This window comes from Mercenaria mercenaria, chromosome 15 (assembly GCF_021730395.1).
Source record: "Mercenaria mercenaria strain notata chromosome 15, MADL_Memer_1, whole genome shotgun sequence".
Lineage (NCBI taxonomy): Eukaryota > Metazoa > Mollusca > Bivalvia > Venerida > Veneridae > Mercenaria > Mercenaria mercenaria.
In genome coordinates this window covers 63,871,648-63,889,536 of record NC_069375.1, presented here as the reverse complement: position 1 = coordinate 63,889,536, position 17,889 = coordinate 63,871,648, and the positions used below count along the sequence as shown (strand labels likewise).

The 17,889-nt window shown below is 33.8% G+C and overlaps 1 protein-coding gene and 1 long non-coding RNA gene across 2 annotated transcripts; both read right to left on the bottom strand.

Moving 5' to 3' along the window:
* Nucleotides 1-280: 280 nt before the first annotated feature.
* On the bottom strand, nt 281-2,284 carry LOC123562445 (uncharacterized). Its single transcript, XR_008367254.1, has 3 exons — nt 1,916-2,284; nt 1,503-1,611; nt 281-423 (listed from the first exon to the last, which is right to left on the bottom strand). It is a non-coding gene; the product is annotated as an uncharacterized LOC123562445 (long non-coding RNA).
* An 8,904-nt stretch (nt 2,285-11,188) lies between these two features.
* Nucleotides 11,189-14,310, bottom strand: LOC123544113 (uncharacterized). The gene is made up of 2 exons (XM_045330176.2): nt 14,218-14,310; nt 11,189-12,260 (listed from the first exon to the last, which is right to left on the bottom strand). Exons 1-2 carry the CDS (start codon nt 14,305-14,307, stop codon nt 11,574-11,576), a joined length of 777 nt encoding a protein of 258 aa, XP_045186111.2. The 5' UTR covers nt 14,308-14,310; the 3' UTR covers nt 11,189-11,573.
* Between the last annotated feature and the right edge of the window lie 3,579 nt (nt 14,311-17,889).

The following is a 17,889-nucleotide window of genomic DNA, read 5'->3' as shown; positions in this document are numbered from 1 at the left end:
ACGCCTGTATAACTTAGCTACAGCAAGACCCGAAAAATGGATTGCTTCGTCAGTTCTGTAATACTCAAAGAATTTAGCATGGTCGTCGCAGTAGTTTAAATACTCCAGTAAATTACGAAGGCGCTCGTCTGATATGTTTTCTGTACTTATCCTGTCAGTTTTACAGATAATTTCAATTCCTCGTATTGCGATTATTTCGCCGCTTATTTTACTGGTAAGAATTAAAGTCATCATTTGTTCGAATACAGCTTTCCAGTATTGTTCTGCACCTTCATTCCATTGCACATCAAACATTTGAACCAGTGGTTCATATGGAACAAAGTTTTCTTTCATAAACAAAATTGCGGCATCTTGCATATCGTGTGTCAGTAACTTTATCTCCAATTCCTCTGAAAGTCCTTGTAACTTGACTTTATCAAATGCCTGCAAAAAAGTACATGATGCTGTGAAGAGGGTATTGTTTACGTTTAACACGTTATCTTTACGGCTATCCAGCACAGATTTACCATTATGAAATTCAGATCAGATGTGACCATAATAATTGTAAAAATAGTTAAAATTTTGCCAATAAAATATAACGGATATATCACCATAATCGCTTTTTTGAACATAACACCCATGAGTAGTCAGTTTTTTATCTTCTGCATATTTAATTAAACCGTTTGGATGTCGTCGAATTTCATTGCGTTAACTCAATCTGCTATTTTGTTACACCGGTTGATATAAATGAAAATCTGTACCAAACAGCCGTGCTTAATATGGATGTTTCATACTTCTCTTATAATGAGTAAATCGAACTTCTTCTACGTTTTCAATGCTTTAGAAGTTTTTTTTTACGCTGACAAATAAAACTATTAGTTTAACTTACATTTTTGTCTTAAGATTCAAATATAGTGACAATACATTTTTCCCTAACCTTTAACCAGCTGCCGGCAAGAGATTCTGCCTTTGTCACCACTGCAGACCAAGATCAGGCTGATCATCGTCTGCTCTGTTAGCTATTCAGTCAGCTAATTTGAATTATCAATTTATTACGTTTAGATGATATTGCATGTACAACTTGTCTGACCCCGTTTTTACATGAATGACAGCAGTCTCGTGCAACTCGTGCAAAGAGAGTTATGAAAAGTATGGTGGAGCATCCAGGAACACATTATAAATTGAATTAAAGTGAGAACAATTGCATATTCGTCCAGTTTAGATCATTGTCATCCCTGCTGTGTATAAGTATGTTTTGTGAATTAGATAAGAAAGTTACTGTTGCACATGTACACATTGATTTGACTTCTAAACCAAATTTCATACTTTATTTTAGGGATTTTAAAGACAATACATTTTCAATTTTTTAATGTGTTTTGATACTTTAGTGCATTGCAGTTCATGAATGTCAAGTTGAAAATTTATAATGGAACCATTTCTATGCCATAATTGCTAGTCACTCCACTTCTGTAACAATAAGACTTTGTGTTTAATATATTAAGGGGAATATATTATTCTTTTACTTTTGGAATGTGGTCTTCCTTTTGTGACCTCTTGAGTGATGTAATGGACAACAACTCCGGTTCAGTTTTATATCTGTATTGATTCTATCGTAGTATTGTAGTATTGGTCCTATATCACAAAAACATATAAATACATCTATATAAATAATATTACCACAATATACTCAGAATTATAAATGACAAAAATAATAATAAAACACTGGTAAATTAGTGATTACTATATAGGTTCATCTGACATACCTAACTCACTCTAAATAAACCTTATACACATATTCCGAGCAGTCAAATACTTGTAACTGCAACTGGTGTTACAATGCCATAAATAACTGTTCTGAAATATTACAGTAGTAACAGTACATGCAATATTTCTTAAAAATAAAGCTGAAATATCAAATGTAAGGAAGACAACTTACAGTGATGTAATGATATCAGTGACCTTCAACAATGTATATATCTGTCTCACATCTGTGCTTACACCCACAATCGCTCTCCGAGCTGTTACTGTGCATCTGTGCTGTATCTTTTACTACATACTGGAATGTGCCTTCTATCATTAGTAATTTCAATAAAAACTAAAATAATCTAAGCTGCTGCTCAAGCTATCAACTCTGCGTGGAAAGTGAACGATTCGCATGATATTGTTCTACTTGACTGATTTCACGCGCTACTTCTTTTACCCAAAACTATTTAACTACCTACATCTACCGTAATATACCATGAAATTACCATAATACACGGTTAGTAAACAATTATAAACGAACAGTAAATAACCAGGTGTTGACCCCGCCACACTTTGCCCTCTTATCTTTTCTTATGTATTACTTTGTAAACAAACTAAATACTGTGCTTTAGCTTACATGTGCACAATTAAATTAGAATCTTTAGGATATTAATATTTCGCACAAAAATGTCAATTGTTGACTTTGAATGGACACAATAAGTCGTATGTAAATCACAATAACTTTCTTGTTTTAGTTTTTTTTTTTTTTTCATTTTTATTTTAGTTTAGTGAGCAATCCGTTGTGTACTTATAGAGTTGAAATAGTATCCATTTCATGTACCAAAACTTTGTACTTTTTTGCAGGAAATTTTTATCATACCCCGGCACCCACTTTTTAAAAAAAGTAAAATTAAAAGTCTGCGTCCCCTTAATCTAGCACCCAAATTATATAAATCATGCTTTCTTGCTTATATGTAATTTTATCGTCGGTTGTACTTTGGAATGCCCACATAAGGTGGGCAATTTTTCAAACTTTATACATATGGGATTGCTTTTCCAAATTCCGAAAAATCCGTGTTGTCTTAATTGTGACGTGTATTGAACGTAAACTGTGTAACGCACATATCCTCCCTATGTTTTGTTCTGCAATCCACTCACATCACTGCATTATTTTTACAGTTATTCTAATGTTTTCTTGATCAATAATGATCAAATACCTTTGTTTTCTTTTCAAGTGCGCACGGAACCTTCTACCTTTTCTAAACCTTTTAGTAAACGATTCTTATTGATTTTGAGGTCAGTAGGTCGAAGGCCAAGGTCGCAGAGACTAGGAACAGTTAAACCGTTTCCCGGAAGATAACTTGAGAACGCTTTTGCCGATGATAACGAAACTTAATAGGCAGGTTGATTATGACCAGCGAATGTCCCTGTTGTTTTTGAGGTAATAAAGTCAAAGGTCAATGTCACAGTGACCAGGAGCATTTTAACACTTTCCGAACGATAACTTGAGAACGCTAGGGTCTAGTGTAACGAAACTAAGATGTTGATCATGACCAGCTGATGACCCTTTTAATTTTTAGACAGGTAAGTCAAGGTCACATTGACCCAGGAAAGAGCTACGGTGTCCGGGTGATAACTCAAGAACGCTTATGCCTATTATAATCAAAGTTAATAGGGAGATTAGATTAGGTCATGACTACCAGAGAGTTCCTATTAAACTTAAGACCAGTAAATCAAAGGTCAAGGTCACAGTGACCAGGAGTATTAAACCGTTTCCAGATGATAACATGGGGCTCGATTTCACAAAATCTATAGCAAGGCTTTGCTTAGATATATCTTAATATACTTTTGATAGAATTATATCGGTTTAAACTCTATTGATAAACATACCTCTAGAGATATTATGTACATGCATTGTATATTAACAGTTGTTTCATTGCATTATTATTGTTCTCAATGTGGCTAGATTTTGCCAAATGTTTATTCAGTTTAATTAAGAAGATTCATTATAGAATCCTTATTAAGCCGCTGCGTCAGCTATAGAAGTAACTATTGATATTTGGTGCGACGTTAAACTTAGCAGAATAGATAAATATTAATATAAAAAAACTGTAGGGTACACAAAGTAATTGACTCTATTATCGGAATATTTAAACAAATTAACGTATACAAGCAATTTAAATGCTTTAAAAATGTTTGCAAAAATCTTAGTGTAGGTCCTATTGTGGTCTATAAAGGTATAAAAGCTTCAGTTAAACACATATGACAAAAGAAATGACACATCGGTTTATGGTGATAGTAGATGGGTTGTGTTATATTGATGGTAACATTCAACAGATAAAATCACAAATTAGAAACAGATCTAAAATCCCCGACAGGTACTTCTGAATACTAAACAGTTGCTTAAGCAACTAATACACGTTTATGTGCATAAATGTATGAGTGTGGATAAGAGAGGCTGCCTTAATAATGGCAAATGGATGATGCGGCCCTTCATGTATTTAGAGATGTCCGTGTCTAACTTCCGTGGTATATCGTAATTTATATGGCGACTACCGGTATACAGAGTTTTAATTATATAAAAATTATAGTAATTTGAATCTTTGCAACTCTTTTACTGGTTTCCGACTCAGTCTGCTGTGTGTTTTAAAGCAAGTTTTCAGTTTACTTCAATGCATACAATACTTGACTTAACATTTAAATTTTACAACTACTACATGTAAAACAGCCTTTCAGGGATCAGTATCAAAAACTAAAAAAAAACGATTATTGGAAGGATTATCGCTATCATTTCCAGTTGATGTTTTGTGTTATGACCCGAGAACAGGTGTTGGTAAAACTGTATTTATTTTGGCGGGTTCCAGAGGACCGTTCAGCTGCAGAACTTATGTCATCTGCTACAAAGAATTTAAAAGACTAGAAAGCAGACTCCTAGAGTACCACACTAGAGAAATGAGAAAGGATCTTATGCGAACATACCAAGGTGTTGCTAATAATCCACAGCAAGTTTTAAGAGCAGTAAAGTCTGATTTAACTTAAGATTCAACAACATGCCAAAGTCCTGCTATAGATGCACGTCTCCGCATGGGAGTATATGTCAGTCAGAGGCTTGATTGATCATACTGTTACTAAGTGCCCAGAAGGCACTAAATACCAACTGAACGTACAGTCCTCTTTGCATCTGTGCCTAGAAATGCATATAAAATCACTGCAAAATTCTTCAAAGGGCGTATAGATTTACAACATAGAGTGCAAACAAGACAATTGCGTGCTGCACGTATCGACGAGCACTACTGTGCAGCAATTTTCAATTACTTAAAGACGTTCGCTGTGATGTTCCGGAAACGCATCTCACTATTATGTTTGGATGATAAATCCAAGGTTGATTTTGTGGAACCTGGAATGGCAGTATCAACAGGTGTCCACGGCAAAAAGTCCATAGTGACAAGTATTTGCAGTCTAGGGAACGCTTGATCCTGATGTTTCTTGGAAAGGATCTTTAACACCATCTGTAAGTCTCCATGTTGAAATAGCTAATGATGCAACTAAAAGATTCAACAGAGGACAAGTAAATACCAGCCTGAACTGATAAGTGTCTTGAAACCTAATAGGGAAGTCAGCTCGAATCCATATTTACTCATTTTAGGGACGGCGGTCCAGATCATCGAACCACCTACGCAGCTGTGAAACTTTGTCTAATGATCTTGTTAAAACTGTTGGACATATTAATTGCTGCTAGAACAACACATGGACACTCGTGGGCTAATCCAGCAGAGAGGATCATGAGCATGCTGATTCTTGCATACCAGAATGTTGCACTGTGTCTGTGTGAAATGAAAGGTTGTTGCGAACAAAAGCTTAAAGCTTGTGGTACAGTGAATGACATACGGAATAAAAGCAGAGAAAGAACCTGTCCTCAAGCCAACTTGGTTGAAAGCAGTCAAACTCATAATAAATATCTTAAATTGAAAGACTGAACATGTTTGTCTGAAGTCTGAAGACTGAAAAGGGTTTATCCTTTCAGTAGTGGTACCACAGCATCAGAGCAAGAAATAAGCGGCTTTGAGTCAAATGTCCGTCGACTGATAGACCCAGATATTTCGATTCGAACGTACACTAAATGGTCTAAAAATCGTGATGGGTACAACAACTTCATTGAGACACTTTGTCGTGAGAGAAACTATACCTTTTAGGTATTGTAGATCTCTGCATTTCTAACAGAAATAGTTTTCTATTCAAATAAAGACGAGGACCCGGCCAGAAGAAAGATACAACCACGGTCCATCAGTTTGACAAGAATAAATTCGTATTTTTGTCGAAGTGTGCAACCGCGCATTTTTCAGTCAGATAGTCGACTTAATAGAGTTCCGCCTAAGCCGGTGCTAGGGGACGTGAGAGGTGTTGCACATTTCATTACCTCTCATGAACAGACTCAATCAACCCGAGTCTACTATTATTCTTCTTGGTTGCATTCTTTGCTTCCAAAGGATATTTTTACAGATTTTATTTGCTATGTATGGGTGCATTCTATTTAAATCGTTTATAAAACTCTGAAAAACGCGTTCAGCGACAGGGCAAAAGGAGGAAAATTTAAAAAGGGATGTATGTTGTCTTTCTTTTATCTTTGTCTTCAAAAATATATAAGCAAAGTTTCCAGACGTGTTAAATCCAGGGAGACAATACAGTTAATATTTTTCCAATACCTCCACTTGCTAATCTCCCTTATACGATTTGCTCTGTTCTACTTGAATAAGAACAGCTTTAATTATTATTTTTTTCTCATAATATTTAAAACTTAATATCAAGATTTTTTCCTATAGGTATATAAATGATAAGAATAACAAAGAAGATATTCTGTCAAGCGATTTTTTTTTTATACAATGGAACAATACATGGACTTATATTGGATATATTGATAACGTTTTACATGAGCACATATAGTGCTTGGGGGGCCTCCGTGGCCGAGTGGTTAAGGTCGCTGACTTCAAATCACTTGCCCCTCATCGATGTGGGTTCGAGCCTCACTCGGGGTGTTGAATTCTTCATGTGAGGAAGCCATCCAGCTGGCTTACGGAAGGTCGGTGGTTCTACCCGGGTGCCCGCTCGTGATGAAATAATGCACGGAGGGGCACCTGGAGTCTTCCTCCACCATAAAAAAAAACAAAAACAAAAACATATAGTGCTTGACCCCTTCTTTATTGTTTCTATGCTATAATTATAGAATTGCTGTAAATAAAATAATTTGTGTCATTTAATTTGGATTATTTTAAAGCTGGATCCCAGCACCACAAATTAAATCATTTTCAATTGTTAATGGGAACCAATTTGTAAGTGCAAGTACTCGTAAAATACTATGTTCGAATTTGGACCAATCAGAAACATTTCTATAAATAGTACCAATTAAAGCTCACTTCAGCTAGGGCATAAATAGGTAGATGTGTGACGGAAAGATCATTCGGTATCCAGCGATAGAAGAAGAAACATCGAGCAGTCATATTTTTCCCAGTACCTTGATAAGGAAGTTAATGCAACTACCCTGTCATGAAAAAAGTTAGCCAAGTATAGAGACTCCAGCCTAAAGAAGTTCCAGTTAATTATCATTATTTGAAGATTGCTATTTTGAAACATTTAGTGATCTCTGAAATCATATAGCCAGAGAAAAATATATGTACGAAATACTTGGTCTCACCAGTTATACGTTTTAACACAGAACATTCTTATCGTTTGTCAGCTAGTCTAAGACATAGTCACCTTAGCGATGAGACCCATGTCGTTGTTCAAGATACAAAAGGCGTACGAACTTCCCTGTGACATGTAACTGACAGACGGCTCGAATAATTTTCTGTTTATAATTTGCGCACAAAAACCGTACAAAAATATAGCTATGAAAGCTACCCAAACTTCATGATACACTATATATGTTCAAATGGCCCCTGTTGTCAACTGTAGCATACTACATACATAATTTCACAAAGGCAACCCGATTTGAAAATAAAGTATACCATAAAAAATGAAAAGTTATTGTCAATAGTAATTAACAAACATGAAATAGGACTTTTCATGAAATTGATTCAAACGCCAACCTCACGTTATTATATTTTATGGTTCGTATAAGAGAGTTCCATATAAGCCAGTGAAACCTGACTTAAAGGGTGTGCACATTTCTTTACCTTTCAGTAAACAGACCGAATCTATTTTTTTTACTTGGCTGCATCCCATAATTTCAAATATATTTTTTGATAATTATCCTTAATCAACATTCAAGACAGTATACTGTAAGTGGCCATAATTATCGCTCTATATTAGAAGTAAGTATTATGATCATATTGTCTTTCTTAGAAATCATGCGGTGCACACATGCTCTATGTATGTAACGAATGTCCAATCACACCTATTCAATTAAAACTTTTTTATACATTTTCCATATACTTTATTAGACTTGTGCTCACCTATCCCATTCTTTATTTGCTGTCCAGGTAAAACATATTCTTCATAAATTTGTTCATAAAGCGTTTCAAAGTCAGAATATTCATTTTCTTTTAATAATCCGAGGACCCCCGTCTCCTTTAGTATAAACAAACTCTAAACCAATGTTTTCTACCATTTCAACAGCACATTTTAAGAGTAATATCGCAAATCCTTTACGTCTATTACAATATGAGTCTGTACTTGTATGCCATTTTTCTGTTGTTTTTTATTTATTTAAAACGTTTTTTTTTTTCTAATCATTTTTTTTTTAATTCATTATTGTTTGCTGTCTGAAATTGAAGCATTGGACTCATTCAGACAGACTTAATTTTGTTGGAAAATATCAAAAGTAAGGTAAAGAATTGTGTAAAACCTCTTATGACCCCTGTGACTGGTCGAAGTAAAGCTGTTTAATTTTTTTTATTATTATTATATCATCTGAAGTACTGTTTATGTAAATAATGGTTGTTACTAAATACCGGTAAATAGACATGCTAGTGTGATTAATGCATACACAGTTAGTTTGTATATTTAGCAAAGTTAAAGATGTTTGATGAAGATGTACTTAATTTAGATTAATATGCAATGATGAAAATAGTTTTCGTTTTGGGTGAGCAAGTACATCTTTAAAGAAAAGTAAAATAAAACAAATGATTTAATGAAGACATTTCCACACTGTCTCGTAATTAAATGTACAGCAAATACAATAAGGCTAATTTTACCTAACTGAAAACAATATTAATATATTAAGACACTAACTTCAAGCCAAACTCACCGTCTCCTCTCCTGTACTAAAGTTAACGACGCTTCATAATACTGTATGTTTACGTACTGTAATATAACTCTACATGTGGACTATTTTACGAATCTTCCTGAATGAGTGAACTCATTTCTTTCTAGTGAACGCTTGACTTCCTGCTTAACACGATTGCACATAAACATACAGACGTTTGATGGTGATTTTCTAAATTTAAATGAATATGTTATGATGAAGCTAGTGTGTACTATGCACAGTATATCTTTGTGGAATGTGGAATAAAACAAATGTTTTAATAAAGTCATTTCTATGCTGGCTCGTAATGAAATGTAAATAAAATATAGAATCTCGTTGATATTTAATAATACTAACATTACCTTGCTGGGACTTTAACTCACAACCCTTCAAAAACTGTATATTAATACACTTTAATATAATTCTACATGAAACCAATACTTGAATTGCCCTTCCAAAAGTTAAGATTGAATGAGATTTATGAATATGACATTCGCCCTCTACACACACTCCCGCAGGGTCTACTCGAGGCCCACTTTAGTGATATTTACCCAAGTTTGAGTCAAGTGTGAGTTTGAATGGCGACTAGGAATATGGCCCTATCCCTCTGATCCGTGAATTCCGTGCAATGCATGGTTGTAATATATCTAAATACATGTACCCTGTTGACTAGTGTACATATTAAACTAACTAAAGCTAATGCGGTCTCAATCAAGTCGAGTCTGCAATATTCACTATTAACCTTTTTCTCGGTGCTTCCGAGGGATGTACTTTTCAGACTTTGTTAATATTATTATCTATTATTAATTTTGTAGACTATATAACGAATCTTTGAATCAATGAGTGATTTCTTTGCTTATGAGCGAACTCTTGTCTTTCTATTGAAAACAAATGGACACAACTATAAAATATACATGAATACCAAGCTTTATAATATAATTGTATCCATTTATTTTACTTTCACATTTAGCAGTTGCCTTTTATACATTCGTTACTGTTGTTGTGTCATTCAAATACCGGCGCTTTTGACCTAAAAATTAAAGTGAAAGGCAACGCTGTTCTTACGTTGATTTAGTCAGCTGGGATTTCTTACATCATTTAAAGAATGAAAGAATTTTTAAAGTCGGAGTAATAATGAGAAAATTATAAGATTTTTAATATTTGGTCAAATTAGCGGCTATTTTGTTTCCATGGCAACAAAAACAAAATGGTGGATTTATTGAATTTTTAGATACATATTTGAACTGTATTTACACTTTTCTGTAAAATGATGTTTCTTTTTTTATTTTTCCAGCAATGATAAAAGAAATTTTCATCTTTTATACCTTACACTCAAGAAAGGTTTTAAAAATTAATATATGTAAAAGGTTTTAAAATTGCTATAAGAATTCAGCAGTGTGAAAAGACACATTCACTTTTCTAGTGCAACTAAGAGTGGTCAAAGGTAATAGCTAACAGCATTTACAAGTTGCAGTCGATGTAGTTTACATTCAACATTAACACTTACAGAACTAAAAGACTTCTTCTACGGTTATATGTATGTACGTAGATTTCTTTCAGCTCATCAAATTCAAATAGCTAATAATAATAAAGAGTATTTTTCTACTAGTGGTTTCTATATTTCAAGAAATTTTGTAAGTGGTCGACATACGTTCTTCGCCGTTGACAAAATCTGTTCCAGGGAGAAGATATTAGTGATAGCAAGAATTCTATCAAAGAACTATTATAAATGTAATAATATGCTGTTGACAGCCGTTGACCATGGATAGAATTATACCAGAACCCTCAAGAGTTAAATGTTTCATCACCCAGTCGTGATATCCATCATGAAAATCTTGTTTGCACATTTCCTGCAACAAACTATAAAAATGGCCGTCATAGTCTAAAATGTCAGTAAAAATGGCACAATAGACCATGAAAACTTCCTCATTTTTCAATAATGTTTTGAGATTCTTTGGGAACTATTGGTCATAAACTTTGAAAGACTTCTATTAAATTAAAACGGCAACGAAACAAGAAGAAAGGAAAAGGCTTATTTGTGCGAATGTTTATCATAACCTTTAATTAAGTGCGGATGTTTTAAAGTTGTGAAGTTCAACGAGATATGAATGTGGTATATAGAATGCTGTTCATTTGTAGCAGAGAATGAATTTTGTTCAATCACAGGCTAACAAATTATCGGAATTGACATTTATACATTACATTGAGATAATTTTAAAGCAAACATAAAGCCACAACTTTATTGGGATACTTATTATGATGATATTCGTACATTTCGACAGTATAACTTATATGAAACAAACAAATTAAATGAAAAGAACAATCTGTTCAAAGTAAAGTGGGTAAGGAAACATATAGTTTGATTATTTCACATCATTTGATTATTTATATACTGCAGTAGTGTTATTATATTGACAACAAATATTCAAGGATAAAAGATAATATTGCGTAGTAATTTATGTGAATGTTAAGATAAGCAAAATTACTTTTTAAACTTGGCCGCCGTTCTGATGACGTCATAGATCATTTCTGTCGCAGAACTTGGCCTTGCGAGATGTCTTTGTTTCCGATTGCACGGATTCCCGTTTATATACACTATATATGACGGGTGTCAAATCCCATCTGCACATTTAAACCGTTTTATACACTTGCCATATACTTTATTAGACTTGTGTTCACCTATTTTATTCTTTATTTGTTTCCCGGTTATGTCATATTCTTCATAAATTTGTTCATAAAGCGTTTCAAAGTCCAATTTTTCATATATCTTCTTCGAATAATCCGATGACGCTTCCCCTTTAATATAAACATGCTCTAAACCCAAGTTTTCGACCATGTCAACAGCACATCTTAAGAGTAATGTCGCAATCCCTCTACGCCTGTATAACTTAGCTACAGCAAGACCCGAAAAATGAATTGCCTCGTCAGTTCTGTAATACTCAAAGAATTTAGCCTGGTCGTCGCAGTAGTTTAAATACTCCAGTAAATTACGAAGGCGCTCGTCTGATATCTTTTCTGTACTTATCCGGTCAGTTTTACTGACAATTTCAATTCCACGTATAGCGATTATTTCGCCGCTTACTTTACTTGTAAGAACTAAAGTAACCCTTTGTTCAAATACTGCTTTCCAGTACTGTTCAGCTCCTTCATTCCATTGTACACCAAAAATTTGAATCAGTGGTTCATGTGGAACGAAATTTTCTTTCATAAACAAGATGGCAGCATCTTGCATATCGTGCGTCAGTAACTTTATCTCCCACTCATCTGAAAGTCCTTGTAACGTGACTTTATCAAATGCCTGCAAAATAGATAAATGATTTTGTTAATAATGTACAGTACATTTTACGTTCAACATGTAATTATCAGTGTTAGAAGTCAGACAATATTCATACTCCTATTCATACAGCACATATTTAACATCATCAAAATCAGATGAGTTGTGAGTAATAATTGTCCAAACAGCTATTTTTCCTTTTTTTTTACAATAAAATATGACTAATATATCTCTTATTTGTATATAACATCAATGGCTAGTAAGTCATTTAATCTGCTGCATCTGTGAGTAATAATTGTCCAAACAGCTATTTTTTACAACAGATTATTACTAATATATCACTTATTTGTATATAGCATCAATTGCTAGTAAGCCGTTTAATCTGCTACATATTTCAGCCATTTGACTACCACATTAAAGTAACCGTGCAACTGTATTACTCCAGATGATATAATGAAAACTCTTTATTAAACAGCTTTACTTCGACCAGTCACAGGGGTCATAAGAGGTTTCGCACAATTCTTTACCTTACTTATGATATTTTCCAGCTAAAATAAGTCTGTCTGAATGCGAACAATGCTTCAATTTAAGATAGCAGACAATAAAGAAATTTAAAAACAAATGATTAGAAAACAAGTTTTAGATAAAAAAGAAAAGAAAAACACAACAGAAAAATGGCATACAAGATCAAACACACTCATATTGTAATAGGCAAGCAGTATACTAAATACATGTAATAGGTCTAACTATGTAATACGCGTTTCACAAACCCGTTGAATAGCCGGAACAGTTTTTATGCTTAACATGACTAATCTAAATTAATCAGGGAAACATTAAGATCATGATAAAGTTCATTTTTTAAAAACACCATTAAAATCTTTATACTTTATAGTCTGTGCACATATGTGGATAAGATTTATACTAAAATTATAAAAGTACGAAATATCTATTTGAAAAATGACTTTTTTCCCTTCTGTTTTCTATTGTGGGAATAGTGAGTGATAGTATCAATTTTATAACGAGTTGGGAATTATTAAGATGCTATCAAATCACAATTTGTTTATATCATTAAAATAATGAAGATTAAGGTTTGTGCTCGTACGTGGTTAATTTATGTGGAATAAAGAATATAAACGTTATTACAATTTAAAAATAATTTGCTATATATCTCTATAGTTACTGTAGCCATTAATAGCTATTATACAAAAAAAATCAGATGTGCGTCAGCACCCGCAAGGCGGTGCTCTTGTATAAATAAATTATTATATATTTCTTATCCTAATATTATATGATATTGAGGTTAAATATACAACAATCACTAAGTTGAAGACAATATATCTTTCCAAAACGTTCATAAATATAGGAATTGTGTTAATTTTCTTCGAGTATCACGTCATATACCACTTACTCGTAATTATTTGACATATTCGTATTAATAATGGACGATTCAACAAACGTTCCTCTTTATGGAACTATAGAGAGTCGCCAAAACAGTTGAGAAATGCACGTTTTCTTCTTCTTCTTTTTATACATTAAACATATAGTTTTTCTACTTTTCGACATATATAAATTGTCTGTTTTATTTGACCTGGCGGGGCGGAGTCAAACTCTAACTTATGCAAATAATGGTAATCTCAAAAAACGAGCAAAATAGGTTGAGCAATATAACTGTTTAATTCCGTAATCTTCGGTAACCAACGATTAACATTCAACGCTACATTGGTTACATGTACTATATACCCTGTACAATAATGTAGTCGACCGTCGTAAAACCACGCCCCGCCAGGTTAAATAAGATACACTATAGTATATACAAAACAATTTAAGACGACAGCATTAATGCATTAATCTTATCCAGATTATCTGTTTAAACTTAAGACCCGTTTTTCTATATTGAGTCTTGCATCACATAGAAATTTTTGAGATTTATTTCTATGTTAAGAAAAAAGAAATCACAAAAAATAGCAATAAAGTAACGTACCGTTTTAAATACTTCTTTTGAAAGTCCCTGTAAGCCTGCCATTTTATCCACTTTCGTGTTAAACGTATTAAAACAAAATCTGTCAAGCATAAAGTGTGTTTTGTCGATCTGTACAAATACATCTCGGGGCTATTGGATATGCTGACCGTGTCAAAACGTCACAGTTGACAGGATGGTTGAAGTATATTAAGGTCACAGTTAACATGGTCATTAAACTATGTTTACTAGATAGTAATCCAACTAGCATGTTTACTTTTTTGTTGTCTTTATTCTTAAATTCCGCACAGGTTTACACACGCCGAACTTTGAAATACTATCAAACCTGACTGCAAATAAATTACACCAGAAAAAATGTTTAAACAATTCAGTACTTTGATTCAGTGTTGTTATATTTAATTTCTGGTCCTTTGGGATCATGGAGTCCATTCAACATATATGTAATAGAGTTCCGCTTAAGCCGGTGCTAGGGGGCGTGAGAGGTGTTGCACATTTCATTACCTCTCATGAACAGACTCAATCAAACCGTGTCTGCTATTATTCATTTTGGTTGCATTCTTTGCTTCCAAGAGATCATTTTTACAGATTTTATTAACAATTACAACAGCAAACTTTAAGTGCCGTCTGGCGACTGTAAAATGTCTCCCCGTACTTGGATTCAGTGTTTTTATATTTTCTGGTCCTTTGGGATCATGGAGTCCATTCAACATATATGTAATACAGTTCCGCTTAAGCCGGTGCTAGGGGGCGTGAGAGGTGTTGCACATTTCAATACCTCTCATGAACAGACTCAATCAAACCGAGTCTGCTATTATTCATTTTGGTTGCATTCTTTGCTTCCAAGAAATCATTTTTACAGATTTTATAAACGTATTTCGTTGTAAACAATTGTATGTCGATCTAACAAACGATATGAGTATAAACGAAACCGATAGGCAAATATAATGAAATATAATGTAACTCATGTAATGTTGTTAATTTTTTCTTTATAATTTTCTTGGTCCGGTACAAACTTTTATATATCTGCGTGTGCGTGCGTGCGTGCGTGCGTGACTGTGTTAAATGACAATTTAGGCAAGACATTTTTGCGTTTTTGACAATCGTAGAAACTGTCCTTAAATGTTCATCAATGTGCAGAAAGCAGAATACGTATACGCGATATTTTGTTTCGCACTCTCGCCATGGTGAGATTGCAGTTCGCATAGCTAGATCTAGCGAAACACAAGACCAAAAAGGCAAAACTGTGACTAAATTTGCTTTCCGCCGTCGTGATATCGAGCTCGACATCTCGACGTTATTTGTTAATTTGCGATTCTCCAAGTTGAACGTGATCTCACGTTTTGCAGTTATTCATGATGTGCAATACGTTAAGCGCGAGGTAAGACGCCGGGACGGCAAGACTTTTTTTATACTTCTATCGTAAAGGAAGAGATCATGATGAAGAAGCATGAATTAAAATATAATCGCAATTTTGTTATCGTGATTTCGCAGTTCGGTTCGGTAGGTTAGACTTCTAGTAACTTTGGAACATGGTGGGGGTAAGAGTGAGGTAAGGTGCACCATAAACCGGTTTAAACTACCCAGTGGTGGTTTTGCCACTGACCGTTCCAAGGCGGTGCCACACTGTGTTCCTATATTTGTTTGTTTTGTCCTTTGGTGTTTCATTTTCTGTGTTGTGTGATTAAATGGCTCGTAAAAATATTCTTAAATTTAGCTTGGAAATTCAAACTACTACATTTATCACATGCACACTATCATAAAATGTTTCAGAAAGTTTTATGAAAAGGAAAGAGATATTTCGCGAGAATAACTTGCTATTGCATGCAATACTCGACAATTAAACTGCAACACGTAAGTGGATGAAAAGAAATGGTGGGGTTAGTATTTTTCTTTTCACTTTAAATGAAAACTGCTAAAAGTACACCATTGCGGGTTGTTTATAAATACACCTCATAATTCTGTTGCGTTTTCAAATCGGAGTGTAAATTGTAACAGTCTATGAGCGGTCGCTAAAATGTATTTCAATAGCTGGTGCAAAATATATTGAACTAATTACTGATTCCTATTTTTATCAGTGAAAAAGTTATACATCGTAGTTCGATTAGATTTATTAAATCACGGGTGCGTCACTGGACTTCGTGATTTATGAACTCTCGTTTACGAGCAAAATATTACAAAACTCGGTCTGACTAATCCATTACAGGTAATAAAATTTGCAGCACCCCTCACGTCCCAAGCACTGCCTTAAAAGTAAAACTGAATTTTCGCCGTGATCACAAAGGCCAGTACACTATAACCACTGATTCGAAATACGTGACAACTAAATGGTTTAATGATATTCAGCGGTGAACAAAATCGTAAGCAATTGTATTCTGTGCAAACAGTTCGTTCCTCTTTTAACGGTCAACAGCAGAGGTAAATGTAGTGTACTAATGGTCCTTAGTAGTTTAAAGTGCATTATTTAAATTCAACTCATCTGACAGCCTAATAGCCACTTACTGATATTTTAAATCGTGCAATTTTCTTTCGACGGATTTTCAATTAAGTACCCTATATTCCTATCTTACTCCATAAATTTTAGATATACATGTAAAATGTAATAGAAAATATGGTATTGTAGTATAACCAGTCAAAAGGCCCGCGCTCACATTTACACTAACTAGCTGAACTAATGTTTAGAATTATATAAAGATGCTATTAACAGAAAATGTCGGTGGTATGATGATCAGGCCCCAATTTCACGAAAAAACTTAAGTAATTACTTTGCTAAGTCTGTTATTTCATATGCCTGTATTTGCTCTTTATGTGTCTTTAATGTTGACTTTTTCAGCTTTAACATAACCGTATATGACTATTTCATAAATTAAAACACAGCAATTCTGAATTTTAAAGGAAATGAAGTATAAAAATAAGAAATATACTTAAGAAAATACTTAAGTTCGTTATATTGTGCTTAAGTAGAAATGTGATATTTGCTTGACTGAAATAAGTACTGCAGACAAAAACTACTAACCATAGTATAATTTAGCTACAAATACATTGTTATAGAAAAAATCTACATGAAATAACAATAAATTAAGCAATAGCATAATTTTGAAATAACAGACTTAACTAAGTAATTACCTAAGTTTTTTCGTGAAATTGGGGCCAGTTTAACAGACTTATGCCTAAACTAAGAGTTTGTTACGCTGTTCGCATAATTACACACATCAGACGATGTGAGGAATTTTAAAGTAATCAAACTTCATCACTCACAAAATTAAAAATAACATGCCTAATGCGTTCGTGGATTGTCTCCACTAACTATGAAATTTGATCTTATATACCTCTTTTATGAGTCATATTGTTCTTATTTTGAAAACTACGTTCATACTTGACCCTGCCTACGTTTGCATAATGAATTCTCATCAGGTTTACAGTTTTGTACTCGTGTTGACATATTGCCCTCATGTTAACATTATTGAACTCATGATGAGAGTATTCTCTTTACGTTGAAAGTATCCTGTTGACAGTAGTTTCCTTACGTTGCCAGTATTGTGCCAATGTTGGCGGTAGTCTTCTCATTGTTACGGTTTGGGACACATTTTGACACCATTCGTCTCATGTTTCTCATGTTGACAGTATGTTTTTCATGTTGACAGTATTATACTATGATGACAGTGTATTTCCAACGTG